The following is a 17,579-nucleotide window of genomic DNA, read 5'->3' as shown; positions in this document are numbered from 1 at the left end:
TACACGTCCATAGGAGTAGTCAAAAGTTGCCGAAGTAGGCTAACTCACTTTAGTGAATGAGGAAGACAAATCCCCCTGAAGGTCATTATCTTATAGCAGTCAGTTTACCAAGAGTTCTGCTCAAGAGTGGGTTGTAATTTTCTCACATTTCTTAATTAAGTGAACTTTTTCTTGAATTCCATAACAAGACCATTATTTATTCACTGTTTTGATGTTGTTTGACAGCTTTAGTTAGAGGTGCCTTGTTTTTTAAAGATAGAGTGTTGGAAGAACCCTACCTATGGGTGTGAATATATACAGATCCAGTATAGATTCATTACTAGTAAAAGTTATGTAATGTTTGAGGACCAGACTAGCTTTACCAATTTAACACACCTTTTTTGGCTAGAATGTTGTACAGCAACAGAAGTTGCACCATGATGTTTGATTGTACTATTTATTACCTACAAATACAGGCTGTACTGTTTTAAGTCTCTTCTTGGGAAGAAGGGGAATGACATGGGTGAATTTAAGTAACTTATTTATACACACAGCTACAGTGCTTAAGCGCTGTACACTTAAGTGTACAGTAAGTTGAGCTTGCATGGCTATATAAGATGAAAACCTGATTGCTGACAAATAACCTATTTAGATGACTTCATATTTTAATAAATATGAATATTTTAATAATATTAATATATTATATTTAATATAATTATATTTAATATATTATATTTATACTTATTATATAATTAATAAATGCACTGCCTGATAAATCTCTTTAGAAAGGGGCAAATTCTTCTTCCCCTTAGCAATTATTATATTTATATAATAATATAAATATTATTTATATTTAATATATTTAATTTAATTATATTTAATATAATATATTAATATATTGATATATTATTTTAATAATATTAATAATATTAAAATATGAATATTTTAATAAATATGAAGTCATACAATTAAGAGGAGAGAGCTAGAATGATGGAATTCTAAAAACATTTTGTCACCATGGATAACATTTGCCATTCTGAAATGCAAAAGTTGTGATGGAAAATAACATTTAACTTCAAGTCATGATGGTCTAGAAAAACTTTCCTTAGATGTAGATTTCATCAGAAAGCACTCTTGTTCTTTATCCTTCCTCCTGCTGGTCTTTCTAGTTTATTTACAGCCAAGATCTTTTTTAATGTTTTCTGAGGAATTGCATAGCTTTAATCTTTGCATCTATATATGTGGATTTTTTGTTTGGTTGGTTTTATTTGCATTATTCAGTGGATGGACTTTTTCATTTGTCTTTGTTCAAATAAGCACTGTTTTACTTGCTTAGAGTGCACATCTGTTTGGACTATCTGACATCTCCTGCACTGCCTGATAAATCTCTTTAGAAAGGGGCAAATTCTTCTTCCCCTTAGCAAGTGTTAAAGTGCAACTCCTCTGAATATCTTGTGTTTTTCTATCAACCTGTAGGTCAAGTGTCAGTTAACATGAGCACTTAAATAGAAGAATGCATCTAGTCTCTTGTAATTTCTGGGGTTTTGGTGGCCATAAGATGCTTATCTTGTAGAATAATACAGCAGCTGATTTTCTTTTTTTTCCCTTCTATTTTTGCAGCTACTTATTCATGCTTTTTATATATGAATTTACTTTGTATATTTTTCTTCATTCACAGTTGTCTCTGACCATTTTGTTTAGGTAATTTTGAATTTAAATGCTACCCTTTGAGTCTCTTTACACAATACTGTTTGTACTCATTATCCAGCCATTTGAGCCATCCATGAAAACACTGAGTAATAGCGGACCCAAAGCAGACTCCTATGAAATTCATTTGCTATGCCTCACTGGTGTTACAGTGAACCATCAATAGCTGCATAACTAGTTAGAAAGCAAATGTTTCTTTACAAAAGTTTCAGCTACATCATGGTAATCTGGATTTTGATTTAGGACTTCCCTTGTCCCTCTCACAGGTAACATCATGTGACCTCGAAGTGCAGCCTCTCATGGTAGACAGACAGATACTAGAGTGCTTTCCAGTGCTATTGCAGAGAGAAAAGTTGTTTGTGTTGCTCTTTAAAAGTGTTCAGAATGTTGGCTTGTTGCATAGGTTGGATTTCCAATTTCTGCCCAAATCAGCAGTGCGGTCATTTGTACAAGACATACGAGGAGATGGTTTTACTATTTGGACAGTTTTCTGTGCTTGGCACATAGTCGTGTCACTTCGGTTGGAAAAAGGGATGAAGGCCGCTGCAAGGGTTGCAAATTGGACCACACTGTCGTAGACTTTATTTCCCTAGTTTCTCTGACAGTGTTTCAGTGTGACATCTTTGAAGTCTTGCCAAGATAAAAGTATACCATAGCTTTATTCCTAACTATTAGACCTGTTGCTAGGACCCATAGGAAGATTTTCCTGTGAGTTTTTTTATGTTTGATTTTTCATTGTATGTTTTGATGGTTTTCACGGGCTTGATGTCTGAGAAGTCTACAATTCCTTTGCCTCTTGCACATCTTTATTCCATGTCTAAAGGGCAGGCTGCCTTTCTCTTTTCCAGTCTTCTGTAACCAGTCTTGTTCTCAAGAGTGATATCTCTTAACTTGATTTATTATTTCTGTAGATCGTTTGAGATGCATTCTTGAGTCCCAGAAAAAATAATATATATTATTAATTCTAGAGTAAATTTTCAATTTACTGAAGTTTCACCTGTTGTAATTGTCCACTGTTATTGTTCATTTAATTGAGATCTTTTAATAAGAATTAAAGCAAGAAAGACATTTCCTTTTCTTGAATTTTCATTACTGGCTTTTGCATAGCAGTATGTCATTAATCATGATGTCATGTCATAAGAGTACCAGGGAAACGGAGGCAGTGCAGTCTTACCAGAAGGTTAGAGAGATCAAGTGCAGATTAGTGGATAAGAAGGGCAAGTCTCCATAAACAGCTAGTGAACTAGTGAGAATATAATGCCCTGTTAGCATGGCTGCATTTTGAGAGGATGCTGCAAAAAGAGGGGCAAAAGAGAGAGCCTTACAAAAGTTAGTGTACAGATGAACCTGAAAGGGGCAGACTGAAAGAGTGCAGTATATTACCTTATCAGAGATTGAGAGGTTGATTTTATTGTGTTGTATGGGTATTTTTAGAGGGAGCAGAAGCTAATAAAATGCTCTTTTGATTTACAAAGAAATGTGTAAAATGAAACATAACAATTGTTGGAATATACTTTTCCTTAGAGAGAAATGATGAATTATCTATATTTGAACATTTTTTTGTAGGTAAGACTGGATATCTGCTGTCTCCTAGACTCAAAATGAGGCACAGAGTTACTCAAGTCATATGACTGGTAACTACCTGATATCTAACTACCTTTGGCTTAAAAATTTGCTAGTGTAAGGTAAATCTAAGTTTATTGAATAGCTAAACATTTTCTTCTGTTGAGGCCTTTCTGCCTCTGTTACAAACAAAGCAGATTGCTTTAGAAAATATCCCATTAAAATGTATAACCAGTACTAGGACATAATCTTGAAGCATCTAAGAAGCAAACAAAACAGTGGCATGTCATCTGAGTTAAATGTTATTGCTTGGAAAATAAGAAAGTTAATATCTGTATTATTGCATTTGCTTGCTGAGTGATGTAATTTTCTTTATTTTAAAGAAGTGCAATGAGATAGCAAATAGATTCAACATCTGCACCATTGGTCTCCCTGACGTGTTGCTTTAAACTTGTACTGTGCCTGATTCCCTTTTCTTCCCCACACAACCAAAAAATATGATTTGGGGTTCTTTTAGAGCCTTTTTATAGTTATGGGTTATTTCTAATGACACTGTTTCTCCATTTAGTTTTGAGAGGCTTTCAGGCAGAAAACGTTACCAAGTATGGTAAAATTGCTGTTTTGTTCAGGTTGTGTATCTTATGACTCAGAAATTATTTTTCTGAACATAAGCTACATTTATTGCCATGGATACACCTTTTCAAGAAAAGACTTGTAGAGTGAGTGAATCTCTAACTTTGCATTCAGTAGGTTTGCTGGTATGTCGAGCATACTGCTCAAAAGAAACACAGTATAATATGAAATTATCAAAAGTTTAATGAGCATATGACTGATCAGACAAAGTTTTAGTGTATTTATTTAATCTTCTTTTTCCTTGATCCTATATTCTTATTCCTTGATCCCTTACTGAAAACATTAATCATCAGTAGCAGCAGAATATAGGTTTAAAGGAACAAATCTGGGTAAGAGAACAAGCATTGCATGAGTGATGCAGAGCTCAGTGCAGTATAATTTATCCTGCTCACTGCTGTTTCTTGAAGGTATACATTTAGAAGAGGCTGAGCAAAGTGCAGCTAAGAAGCTTCCTGTACCAAGTGAGGCCAGGTGATTGTGAAGTACATGACTGTCAAAACCTTTAACATCTTTGTCTTTGAATAGTAGCTGTGACTCTAAAAGCCTGGAAATTAAAACCATGCTGCTAAAAGTGTGGTTGTATTTCAGTCTTCAAATTGTTATACTTACCATTAAACTTCAAAAGATTTCTAAAAATGGTTTGCATTCCCTCAAAGTAATATTTAGCTGATGAAATCCTTTGGCGATTGATGTTTTTCTAAGTGTTGCAGTGAAACAAAGAGCCCCTGGAAGATTTGGATGCCATTTGCAAGGTGACAGTGCTATGTAATACTCAGTGTAAGCACTCAGCGTAAGTTGTCCAGAACACAGGACATGTCTGCTGGATCTCAGAGGAAAGTGGCTGTTAGAACAAAATCATTGGGAAAAAAAAAAGGGGAGGGGAAGTCATCATCGGATGTATAACAGTTTGTTAGTCTAAATGCTTTTTGATGTATAAATAAATCATTGCCATGTTAAGGAAAAACAAAAAGACAAGTTACTTGTAGGGTTTTTATTTGTTTGTTTGAGTTTTTGTTTTGTTTTTAAACTAAAATTCAAGTTAAAGATTTGGAAACACATAGTTTTTGTTTGTTTGTTTGCGTTTAAATATGTCCTTTTTTGCTGCATCAGCTTTATGATGCTAAATTTGTGCTCTATTATAAAAATGAGAAGTTATATGAAAGAGGGAAAGGTAAATTACTATGCTTTCATCACATGTAAAAGTTTGTATAAAGTTTGAAATTGTTTTTGAAACAGAGCTTTATGGTGTTGCACTTCGGTATGTACTGTTATTTCCTCTTTGTTTGTTCCACATTTATGATTGTATAATTGAGTTACAGAAGTATCACAGGTGTCTGTTAAACTTCTTTCTGTGCTTTGCAGTATTTCACTAAGCACAAATATATGAGTCCCAGAGAGGGCTGTGATTGCTTTGTTTCTCTTTCAGTGAAACTCTGGGTTCTAATGGTGATTCAGTGCCTCATCTTAATGTAACAAAGACTCGACTTATAACCCTGTATTCCACTTTTTTTTTTTTTTTTAATTATAAATTTATCTGTTCAAGTTTCCAAAGACTTATTTCCATCAGGGACTTCATTTGTTTTAGAAGTTAGGTTTTCATTCTTCATTTGACACAGAATTTTCATAAATTTTAGCTTGAGTGATGATGTTAATATCTCCAGAGGTCTTGCTGAATGAGTTTACTTTTATTTTCAGTGTATAAAAGAATTATGTTTGTTGCTGCTTAACCAGTCCCTTTTGCTGCCATCCCTGAAACTGCTGGTGGAAAGCAAAGATCAAGATCTTCATGCTGTGGCACTGGAGCAGATAACAACTGTTGCTAAGGTATGAGCAGTTGAATTAATTAGCTTTCAGAGTTTAAGGTAATAAATTAGCTCTTTTATCTTCATATTAGTAAGCAGAGACTATCGAGACCCTTATTATTAGGATTTTCTACAGCTATTGTGTACACTGAGCAGTAACACAGGGCTTGTAAGATCTTTTCTATATACTTGAGGTGATTAAAACTGACAGCATTTTCTTTAAATTACCTAGTGTGTTATTGTAAGTCAATGTGATGGAAAAGAAACAACCGTGTTATATGAAATAGATTGTTATCTCAGTGTATCTATTATTGCACTTTATTATTTTTTTGTAAGTGATAAAAGTACAAATGAGTTAGCATGTCTCTGACAATCTTGGCATTGTTCATGTACACATTGTAAGCTGCTAACATTTTTTGTTTTGTAGAAGGGATGAAATACGTATTTGGGGATTTTAGTCAATTCTAAACATGTTTTTACTTAATACTGCAACAGAGTTTCTGGAAGAAAAAAAGCTAAATACTACCTCTTTGGACAAGAACTGCTATACATTACTATGTATTTTCAATTGTTGTAGAAAGTTACACAACTGTTCCACTCCCCTCCCCCCCCAGTGAAATGAAAGCTAGTCTTTTAGAAAGAAAAATCAGTTGTTTGCATGTTTTGTTTTTTGTTTTTGTTTTTGGTCTCCCGAGAACTGAGATGGGTTTAAAACTTCTAACTTCTAAATGAACTTCTGTGCATGTACAACCTGAAAGACTTTCTTGGATTTTGTTAGCCATGGTTGTGCAGTACAGCTGTCTACTTACTGCAAAAGAGAAGGAATGGCTTTCCTTTCTTGCTGGATAACTGCATTGAAGGTGCCCATATAATGTTTATTTATTTAGAAAAAACACATCTCCAATATTTTTGAATTCTGTACTGTCTCTTAGGGAGCTCTTAGTTGTATATTGCAATATAAAATAATAATTGAGGTAAAATTTCCAGTATGCTATTTCAAAATAAAACTGCCTTTACAGAAACAGGAATGAAAACTTGTACATGTTTTTAAAATAAGCATCCTCAAAATGCAAAAGCTTTAAAAATGCAATGTGTTGGAATGCAGATTGAAAATGTACCTTTTTTCTGAGATTAAAAGTATGCAAACTTTCCTCCATTTCTGAAGGAACGTTTTCCAGCAGGCTCTGTGTTCCAGTTATATGTGTTGCAATAAGTTTTTAGATTCTCTGGTTACAACAAACAGTGCTGTCCAATCCTGTAGTTTGACACCATCCCCTGTTTCCTAGGAAAGATATGAAAAGAAAAGCAATCCTGCTTTTCCCAGGATTCTACTGTAAGTCTCTCATCTTTTCTTGGTTTTATCTGCTTCTCTTCAGGCAGTCTCCAGAACCTGTCAGAGAAGTAATGAATCTGGAAGTATTGTCTTCATCTCAGATGTTGCTAATTTACCTTCAAAAGTTCTGTTATTGAAATGGATGGAGCACTAGCTTTGTGGAACATAAATGGACATTTAAAGTGTTTGCAGGGAAGGCAGCAGGGCGTGTTACATGTATTACACATCTGCTTGTATCAAAATCTGAATATTGTAATTAACATCCAGTATGATGTTAATCCAGTATGAATTGGAAGTATTTCCTAGTTGAGGCTGTTGTTCTAAGGAAAGAACCACAGGTTTTTGTGAAGCTGGTCCTATTCCCAGTTCTTTATACAAATGAAACACAACATTTCTGATTTTTCTACAAAAGATACCTTTCTAACCACCAAAACAGTGGATTATCATTAGCATATCAATAGTTTAATTTTCACACCTACAGTTGTAGATTTTGGTCTGCAAAGCAATTTTTTTTAACTGTTTTTAAACAAGATGATCTTATAGAAAAGGAGCTGGAGATCAGATATATGCATGCACTTTCTCATCTATATGTTCTGTTAACCTTTTAAAATTGACTTTTTTGTTAACAGATGAAAGCTGCTGAGTTAGTGATTAGCTCTCAAACTTCCCAGCAGGAATTTATGTCCGAGTACATTTTATTTAACTACTTTTAAAGCCCAATGCTGTGCAGTAGCACTTTCTGAATGGCTACTGATTGTATTGCTATCTTAACTGGCCTTTTCTTTCCAGTGTGCTGTGGCTTTTAATTTTCTACAGTTTGGGTTGATTATATTATATTGAAGTTTTAGGGCCAGGAGCCATATTAACTTCTTACTAATATAAAACACTCACTACACCTATGCATTCCTAAAATAATGTTCTTTTTGGCCTTCTTATGTGAGAGGCACTTTGAAAAACTATACCTATTTTTTCTTCCAAAATCAGTATTAATTTGAGCATATACTTCTACACCAGTGCTCCATAACCTAGAATTTTCAGCGCATTTAGCTTCGGTCTAGTATTTCATCTTAAGTTAATGAAAATGTAACTTGATTTCATTCCATAAGGCATAGTGTTTAGCCAGTACCTTGAATGTGAGATTCACCACCAGTGTTAGAAAAGCAACTAGCACAGAAGAGTGCCATGCTGAATTTTAGTGAATGGTGGTTTCTTGGATGGTTTAGAAATTACCTCTTATTCCTTGATTTATATGCATCTCTTATGATTACACTAGTTGATAGTTTACCAACTAAAAGTGTGTATACTGCTTAGCTATGTCAATGTTTATTCAGTATAATTTTGTATGCATACTTTTTGCTTTTTAGCAACAGTAATAGAACTGTTAATGCTTCTTGTAGAATTTTTAATTAATTTTTCATAGGAAGCCCATTTCTGGTTACATTAAACAGGAAAAGGACAAATAACATCTGGCAAAGGGAAATCATAGCTATTGATTCCCCGACATAGCGTTAAAACAACTCACAGATATGGCTGTGAGAAAAATACAGCACTTGCTTGCTGATACGATGTATTAGTTAGCCATTTGTTGTATGTTGCTGACAGCTTTATGGATGTTTACAGTTAAAAGGATGATGCTGAAGTGCTGATACTAAGAATTGTATAGCTTTTGCCTGTAATAAAACAACCAGGATTTTGTGTAAGCTTTTTTGAAATTGCAGACATCTCTTTTTATTGTGCATCTTCTTATAAACTGCCATTTACCTCTTTTGGATAATAGAAATATCTGTTTTTTCTCTGTGGTGTATGAAGAATTAAAAAAATGTAAAAAGTTTACTTAAATAAGCTTATTATTGCCAGTGGGATTTAGACTTTGCCCTTAAGAATCAATTATTTTTTTATTTTTGAGAAGGGTTGGCGGTTCACTTGACTATCTTTCATAGATCAAGACTGATGTTTTTACTTCTGACAGAGAAACTAAGTGTTCTGCTACCTGTTGGTAGGTAAAATGGAAGTTGACATAATCAATAAATACTACTTTAACAGAAAGTAGGACTAGAAAATGTTTTTAGTTAATCTAAAATAATATTTTATTTCAGTTTATATCCTGTATTTTCAATATTGAAGTGCTAAGACAGCCTTTTACAAAATGAATGTGTGAAATTAATTTCCAGTTATTTCTCCAGTCTTGTTCCATGTATGGCTGCTCACTTTCTGTGGCTTACCTTTTAAAAGACACCTTGTAAAATTATGCATTTAAAACCTAACAGTAATGTCTCTGTCCTTCACTTGTCTAGTTGTTTTTAGATCTTGTCATTTTCTTACCCCCTTACTTATTTGTCCTGCAGCCATGCAGACTCCATCCAGGAACAAAATGAAAAGCATTTTTACCTCCACTAGTAGTGTAGAGCTAATACTCAAGCAAATGGCCGGTTCAGTTCTTTTTAGCTGTTATGTTATCAACAGCTCTTATTTTTCCATTAGTATCCATATTTCATAGTGCATGGGTTTGGTAATGCATAAGTTATGGATGACACATTTCCTGTTGCTAGTACCAGACTCTCTAGACATAAAAAATGCTGACAGGGAATTGTCCAGACTCTGACTTGTCCTTTACTGAAGCAGGCAAACCTTCTGTCCTGTTCTTGCTTATCTGAAGTCATCAATGCAGAGAGATTTCTTTCAAATATGCTATGTACTATCAAATATAGATACAATATCCATGTAGACTGTAATAGCTACCAGTAGAAATACTGGATACTAACATGAGATGTAGTGTTGGCCCTGGGAGTGGAGCCACATTATTTTTTTTTTCACTCAAATTTTCAGAATCCTCAGTGATTTACCAGTAGAGCTTCTTTAGATGCCTCAAGTTGCTATTCCTAGTACGTCAAAAGAGCTGTCACCTTTGGTAGAGCTGATTTTCACCTACCTGTTTAGCACAAAAGGTTGTTTAAAACATGCAGACTCCCTGCCTCTGCTTGCCCAGGGGAGCTGCTGTCTTGGTGGAGCTGAGGGCCTCGAGCCTGAGCCCATTTGCAGTTGGTAACATCATTTGTGCTGATGGCAAAGCCCTAGGCAGGCGTGCTTAAACCTTCCTAATTATACACTGACAACACCAAGTTCAGCGTAAGACACAAACTGACATTGTGATTCAGAAATACTGCAGTCAGCGTAGGGGGTAAATACAGGTTGTACAACTGCTTCTTTTTCAGATCATTTGCCAAGGGTGTTTCAGAAACAGCTTGAATGTGTCCTCCCTAAGAGTCTGGGATGAGGCTCCTCCCGCTCCTGCTGAGGATATGCAGAAAGAAATTAAGACTTGTGGTGAAAGGAGCGCACGTGGTCCTCACTTCTGTGCTTGTTGAGGGCAGCCCTGCTGGGATGTGATTTTTCATGAGCAGATGCAGACTCTTTTATAAATTTTGCATTAAAGAGACATTTGATAAAATGTACAAACCCTGCTTGAAGCAGATTGCTGTAGCACTGCAGTGGCAGAAATGATGAGTGCATCTGTTGCAATCCTCTTTCTATGTGGTCTCTGGCTTCTTAGATGTATATGCATCTCGGTAGCTGGGAACTGCATTGATCGTCACTCTAAAGTGAGCTAGTCATCAGAGGTAGCACTTGAATGCCTATGTCTTTAATGTAGATATCAGCCAATACCTAAATAGGTACCCATGTCAAGGAAAAAAGTCAGGATTTCCTCTCCTTAGCATAAGTATCCCCATTAGTTCTTTTCCCTGTACATATGCACAGTGTGTGTGTGGGCATCACACTAAGTCAGCACTGTCAAATCCTACTGAAGGAGAAATGGATATGAAAAAGTGAAACATCTACAATTTAAGCCTTCCAAAAGTAAAAGGTTTTACACTAATGAAAAATTCAGCACCCTCAGCGTGGAAATCTGGATAGATGCAGTGATTTTTCTCCATCACATATACTGTGAGTTTGTCATCGTTGTTGTTTATGGTTTATTCACATGTTCACACAAGATGGAAAGTGGCTGTGAATTCATTTTGCAGAAGATGCCTGCACCTGCAAGACTTGCTTAAACTGCAGTCAGCTGCATTCCACATCACTGGAATAGTGTTTATGGGGAATTGGCTATAACCTGCTGGAACCAGTGTTTTAAGACTCACTTAGGATCTTGGGATGGTAAGGACATGCATATGCAGGCAGATCTGAAGCGATTCATTAATAAGACCCTCCTTTGCTTGCTGTTCAGAAGAAAAACAAAAGAAACAAACAAACAAAAAAAAAAAAAAACACAACAAAACAAACAAACAAAAAACCCACATCTTTTTAATACTAGGGTGGCAAGGTTGCTTTTTACTAATTGTCTTAACTGAGTTTACTCACTTGTTTACAAGTCATGTCAAAAGGGTTAGTTTGAAAAAGAAAAGACAGTAAAAAACTTAAGACTCCATGTTTACCATAGGCAAATATTTGGTATATATGCTAGGTGTACATTCTTGCAGCCAGTGTGTGCCAATCCATAGAACATTTCAAGTAGAGTCAAAATGGTTAGCAAACAAAAATAACCTGTAAGATTGTTACGAATTTATATGTAAAAATGTAAAATTTTGAAAATCTGAAGTCCATAGAGAATAGTGTTCTGGCTCCAGCAGGGGGAATAATTACAAGTCTAATGAAGAATAAGAACAGGGGACATATATATCTTCTTGTTCTGGGTTGCTCTCGCAGCTTCCAGTTATTTTTGGCTGTATGTATTTGTGTACTAAGTAAGTGCTAGTAGTTTTCTCTCTCAGTTTTGTCCAGTTTCCCCTTTAAACATGGATGAGCTTTTACATTGTGCAGTATCATTTGCCAAAGAATTCAACAGTGTAATAAAAAGCTATTTCCTTGTATTTACTCTGAATCTGATTCTGTTAGATTCACTTGATGCTTCATAATTCTTGTTTTATGAGGGAATGTTTAATCAGTCCCCATATACTTTAATGATGCTGATATCTGCTTATACTCTCTAAGGTTCTGCTTTTTTAGGTGGTGGAGTCCTAGATTTTTGAGTTCTTGAGCAAATACCATATTATAAACTCTATAGAGGAAATGACCTCAAGTTGTGGCAGGGGAGGTTTAGGTTGGAAATCAGAAGACATTTCTTCTCAGGAAGGTTAGTCAGGCATTGGAGTGGGTTGCCCAGGGAGGTGGTGGAGTCACTGTCCTTGGGGGTTGTACTGAGTTTAAGGAAAGGTTGGACGTGGTGCTTAGTGACATGGTTTAGTGGGTGATATTGGTGGTAGGGGGATGGTTGGACCAGATGGTCTTGAAGATCTTTTCCAACCTTAATGATTCTGTGATTCTATAATATATTTTTGTTTTAAAATGTATGTTGTGTCTATATTTTAAAGCAGTGCTTGCATTAATGTTTGTTCTAATTTAAAATAATCTTAATACAGTTATAGAGTGCATTTATTTTTTTTAATCTTTTTATAGTTTTATTAAAATATGGCTGCTCAATATATAAGCTGTATTAATTGAGATTTTAAAATACACATTGATTCATTGACAGTCTTCGCATAGGTTTGGGTAAGTAATTTCCATGAGCACGTTTTTTTATTTAAATACTGGCATGATCCAGAGTTGTAAAAGTGATAAAAACATATAGTCAAGTTTTTGCTGCCTATTTTTATACAAATTTCTCATTAAACCTTGGCTTCTCTGCATTCCTCCCACTCCTGTCAGGCGCCACTTAGATTTACCAAAGCAGTGCAGAACAGGCAGTGGCCTTGGCCCCAGGAAATGTGTTCAAAGATCTGATTTAACACAATCATAAAATCAAAGTATGGTGTAGGTTGAAAGGGACCTTAAAGATCATCTAATTCCTGATCCCTGCCATTGGCAGGGACACTTCCCACCAGATCAGGTTGCCCAAAGCCCCATCCAGCCTAGCCTTGAACACCTCCAGGGGTGGGGCATCCATAGCTTCTCTGGGCAACGTGTGCCAGTGCCTCACCACCTCCGAGTGAAAAATTTCTTCCTAATATCTAATCTGAATCTCCACTGCTTTAGTTTATAGTCTTTACCCTTGTCCTATCACCACATTCCCTGACAGAATGCCTCTCCTGCTTTTTTGTAGGCTCCCTTTATGTATTGGAAGGTCTCCCTGGAGCCTTCTCTCCTGCAGGCTGAACAACCACAACTCCCTCAGACTGTCTTGATAGGAGAGGTGCTCCAGCCCTCTGACTGTCCTCTTTGCCCTCCTCTAGACTTGTTCTAGTAGATCCATGACCTCAGAGCCAAACGCTCCAGATGGAGTCTCTTGAGAGCAGAATAGAGAGGGAGAATCACCTCCCTTGCTGTGCTGGCCATGCTGCTCTTGATGCAGCTCAGGGCATGGCTGGCTTTCTGGGCTGTTGCCTTCTTGTGTTTCCAGTCACCTGGAGCCAAATACATTGCAAAGGCTTCCCCTTTCAGACCAGATTTTCAGACAGCCTTGAAGAATCAGACAATTGTAAATGTTAATCAGTTTAAACCTACTGGACTATTCAATCTTAAGTGTAGACTGCCAGACACAACCAAGAGTTTTTTGTGTGCTCTTTTGTTGTGTATAAAGGCACAATGATCTTGTTCATGTGTGAATACAGATGCATTGCTCTGCTTCTGTATTGCACGTGGACATCTTTATATTCATATGTAGCTCAGACGATTAATGGCTTTATGCTGAAAAAGATATTAGTTTCAGACTTGTCTCTCTCCAATTTGTAGGTTTTTGGCATATGAAATTATACTAATCTATAGGACTTTTCATTAACTGAATAATAGCCTAAAAAAAAAAACACACTAATTCAAATCAGACCTCCCATCTGCCGTTAATCTCATTACTGTAATTATTGTTTTTGGTTTATGTCCATAAAAATAAATACTAAAGTGCTGGGTAAAGTTGCATTCTATGCGCTGGTCAAGAATAGAACATATGGAGCTCAGCAGTGGGGCAGAATACCTCTCCAGCCTCCCATTTCAGAAGAGATGAGGGCTGTTTTGATAATGGCTTATAGCACTGTATGGTATGCTACACGATGCCAATGCCAGGATTTTTATTGTCTTCAGAAGGAAAGCATCTCAGTAATTAACATGAAATCATTTTGAGGAACTTTTAAATAATGAAAGACAGAGTGGGCAACCTGAAGCATGCACAATTCTACATTCTACAGTTGTTAGAACCATTCTGACTACTGGGTCTAGAACTCCTGTGCACCATTGCAGTTTAACTTTGTAAACTGTAAGGAGTTTATATAAGTAACTGTGAAAATGCTGAAGACTTGGAGGAAATTGTTTAAGATTTCAGCCATGATAAAGCCATTCTGTTTTTCTGGAAAACTGAAGTTTGAAAGGAAGTGAAAATTGTAAACTAAAAGGAATAATCATGTATTAATGATAAATTAAAGGTGATAAATGCTTGTTGGGAGAATAGCCTCATCTGGCATCCTTTATTTGAGGCTTTGTACTTGATTAAGTATAGTATCTTTTCATGCTATGATATTTCATATGTTGTCTTTTTCCTTTTTTAATTATATTTAATGTTGTGTACAGTGAGTCTTTTCCAAAACTGAGCAACAAATCATTTTGTTTCTTATCACATATATGCTTTCAGTCATCATGCTTTCTCTTTTGCAGAAGAGAAACATATATTCATTAGTCTAAAATTATTTAGAAACAATAAAGGCCTTTCTTCTAAAAGTATTTGTCATTACTTCAAAAGAAGTTCTTCTGAAGTTAGGGGCAGATTTCTCATTCTCAGATTCAGATCCGCTTTCGTACAAGGAGCTACCTGATAGTTTCTTATGAACACTGTTCCTCCATATGCAAATGTAATATTGATTCCTCTAAATAAGTGCCAAGACTTGGGATTGCCAGTCATTCAAGGGAAAGTTACATACCTGTTCTGACTTATGCCTTAAGGATCCTGTTTCTTTGACTACGTGTACAGGGAAACTGGAGAGAGTAGTTTCCCACATTAGACAGTCCATGTTAACCGGTGTGCATGATCTCTCACAGTGTATGCGTCTGAGTAAGAAAGGTATTTACCAGGAAGTTTGGTTTTCTGGACTGGTAGATCATAGTGATGTTTAATCTTCCTAATAAATAAATACTGCAAAATGTCCTGTAAATTGATAGTTACATCTCACTGAGCAGTGGTAGTGAAAACTTCACGGAAGCGAGAACTGGGTTATAAGCACGAAGTGCCTGTTACAATGTGCTCGTGGTAAAGGAGGGGGGCAAGGTTTGCATGCCGCCTGTTACGCATGAACAAGAGGAAGCAAAGCTCTGTGCTGTTTTAGCTTGCACTGAAACAGAGGCAAGGAAACTTTACATGTCTGAAGGCAAGGAAGATTTACATGTCTGAAAAGTATCAGGATTAAGTGCTTTGTGATGATAATTAGATTGAAAATTGCTTAAATTCAACCATCAAATGTCAGTGTTGTGTCCTGTGGTAAGTCAACAGTTGTTGCTGAATTGGTCTTCAAGTAGTACCAAATCACAGGATTTTTATTACTTGCTGGTATGTTAGTATGAGACATGTAAAACAATACGTCATTGTTATAGAAAATGAAACAATGGCTAGACAGACAGACTTCTTTAAAACTGAAGAGTTGCTTTGTAAATATAGGGATTTAATTATTTTATTTGTAAGTTGATAGGATGCAGTCACGTTGACTATTGTCCACCACTTCTTTAGTCCTTTTTGTGTTACGTGTATTGTTCTATTGCACTTCCTGAAGTGATATGACACCTAAGCTGATTAAAACACTGCATTTCAAGAAACCTAGAAAAGACTTATATAAGACTTCCAAAATGAACTGAAGTAGAATTTAGTGTGTTCTGCAGTGTTATTTGTAAAACAATAGACCAGATTTTCAAGAGAATATGTGCTCTCATGTATCAAATAGCCTCTTTTTTTTTCTGAGGCATCTAGGGTGTCTCACAGAAATAGCAACTGTGTGCACCAAATCTTAAAAATACATTGTATTCTGAAAATCTAGACCTTGTTGTGAGTGCTGAAACTCTGGAAAATATGTTTGAGTCTGAGAATGTCGTCAGTATGGAATGTAATATAGTATATTAATGAAAATGACCAAAATGTAGCATATTCTGCTCTGACCTTCCTCAGGGTGTCCTTTTTAATATGGAGGTAAGTGGCGTGGTCCATTCAGCACTGGGGACTAAGAACCTATGAAAACTCAATAAACCTTTTCATATAATTCTAGCTCCATTATTAAACATTCTTATCCCTTAACTTCATGCAGGTCAAGTATTTATACTAAAGCAATAGAGACTGCTAAAGATGCATCTTTACGTATTCTGAAATATAGCAAGTAGGTATTACTGCTATTAATCCATTCAAAGTACTCTATCATCTTGCTTTCAAGGTCACACTGTGCAGATAGAGCAGTCATGGCATGTTCTGGTTGATGGATGTATTGGGTAATTCATTTTTAATTACTATGGATTTTTCATTCTTCGTAGGTTGATGATTCCAATTGTGATGCTGAACTACTTTCCTTGCTCCTCAATGCCAAGTTAGTGGTAAAGTGCATATCTACTGCCTTCTACCCTCACCTTATTGACCACTTGCTGGCTAACCAGGAAGAAGGAGGCTGGGATGTAGAGGAAGTAGCAAAACAACTTAAAGAAGCAGGGTTCAGTGCAGAGGCAGGGTCTCTCTTGATGTCTCATCGAGGAACTCATCCTGCACTCAGGACTTTTACTACTGCTCTCCAGGCTATTCAGCATTGGATCTAAAAACATTGGATTTATAGATTTCTCTGTCTTTCTTCTGGAGATATCTACAAAAGGGAGAATTTGTTGTTCCAGTAAAGTAACAAAGTTAGCTATCATTGCCTACATTTTGCAGAAAGTTCAAACAGCACACTAACGGTGGATTCCTATATACTTGTAATGTTTAAAAAAATATATTGGTGTGGACAGTGTAATTTTGTTACATACTAGCAAAACATTGCATATGATTAAAGTTTTCATAAAGGAGAAGAATGTTAAATGATTACACTGACAATGTAAATGAAACGTTAATAATCTGACAGGTTATATACAATTTGTCTTAATTTCTGTAAGTAATTTACTTTTTGTCATAATGTAAAACTAATGTAAAAATACAAAGATATATGGAGCAAAAAATCAGAATGAAAATTAATTTCTGAGAATTTCAAAACCTTAAAATTTAGTATTGTGCAATGTTGTTGCCACAGCTTTTGTTTGCAATAAGTAAAATATTTTGCATTTATCGTCTCTCTTTTTCTCCTTCTTTTAGATAGCTAAATATTTTCTTTACCCGCTTTTTCTGAAATTCCTTTCTCTTCTTAGTGATGTTTATTCATAGGAACAAGCAGAAATTTTTTATGCTTGTGGACTGTTTTAGTTTTAGAAGTATTTTTCTCTACAATTAGGAAGCCCCATCTCAAATTTTCAATGTTTATTTATACCTATTATGAATGTACTTTTCAAATATTTCCAAGACATGACAATTTCCAAATGCCTTTCTATCTTAGTAAGTCAAAGGATTTCTGATTTGTTTTCTGCATTTT

The 17,579-nt window shown here is 35.6% G+C and overlaps 1 protein-coding gene across 3 annotated transcripts in view; it reads left to right on the top strand.

Annotated features, from left to right (window-relative positions):
- The window catches only part of NBAS (NBAS subunit of NRZ tethering complex), a 177,912-nt gene extending 160,634 nt beyond the window's left edge, over nt 1-17,278 (top strand). For 2 of the 3 annotated variants that reach the window (XM_027455253.3, XM_027455251.3), the window contains 2 exons: nt 5,578-5,706; nt 16,504-17,278. In XM_027455253.3, coding sequence (XP_027311054.1) covers nt 5,578-5,706; nt 16,504-16,779 — 405 coding nt within the window. In that variant the 3' untranslated portion in view covers nt 16,780-17,278. Of the gene's footprint in view, nt 1-5,577; nt 5,707-7,060; nt 7,206-16,503 lie in introns of those variants that run through there. The other variant, XM_027455252.3, reaches the window with a different exon arrangement.
- Nucleotides 17,279-17,579: the final 301 nt, after the last annotated feature.

This window comes from Anas platyrhynchos, chromosome 3, assembly GCF_047663525.1.
Source record: "Anas platyrhynchos isolate ZD024472 breed Pekin duck chromosome 3, IASCAAS_PekinDuck_T2T, whole genome shotgun sequence".
Classification (NCBI taxonomy): domain Eukaryota; kingdom Metazoa; phylum Chordata; class Aves; order Anseriformes; family Anatidae; genus Anas; species Anas platyrhynchos.
This window is presented reverse-complemented; position numbering and strand designations above follow the sequence as displayed.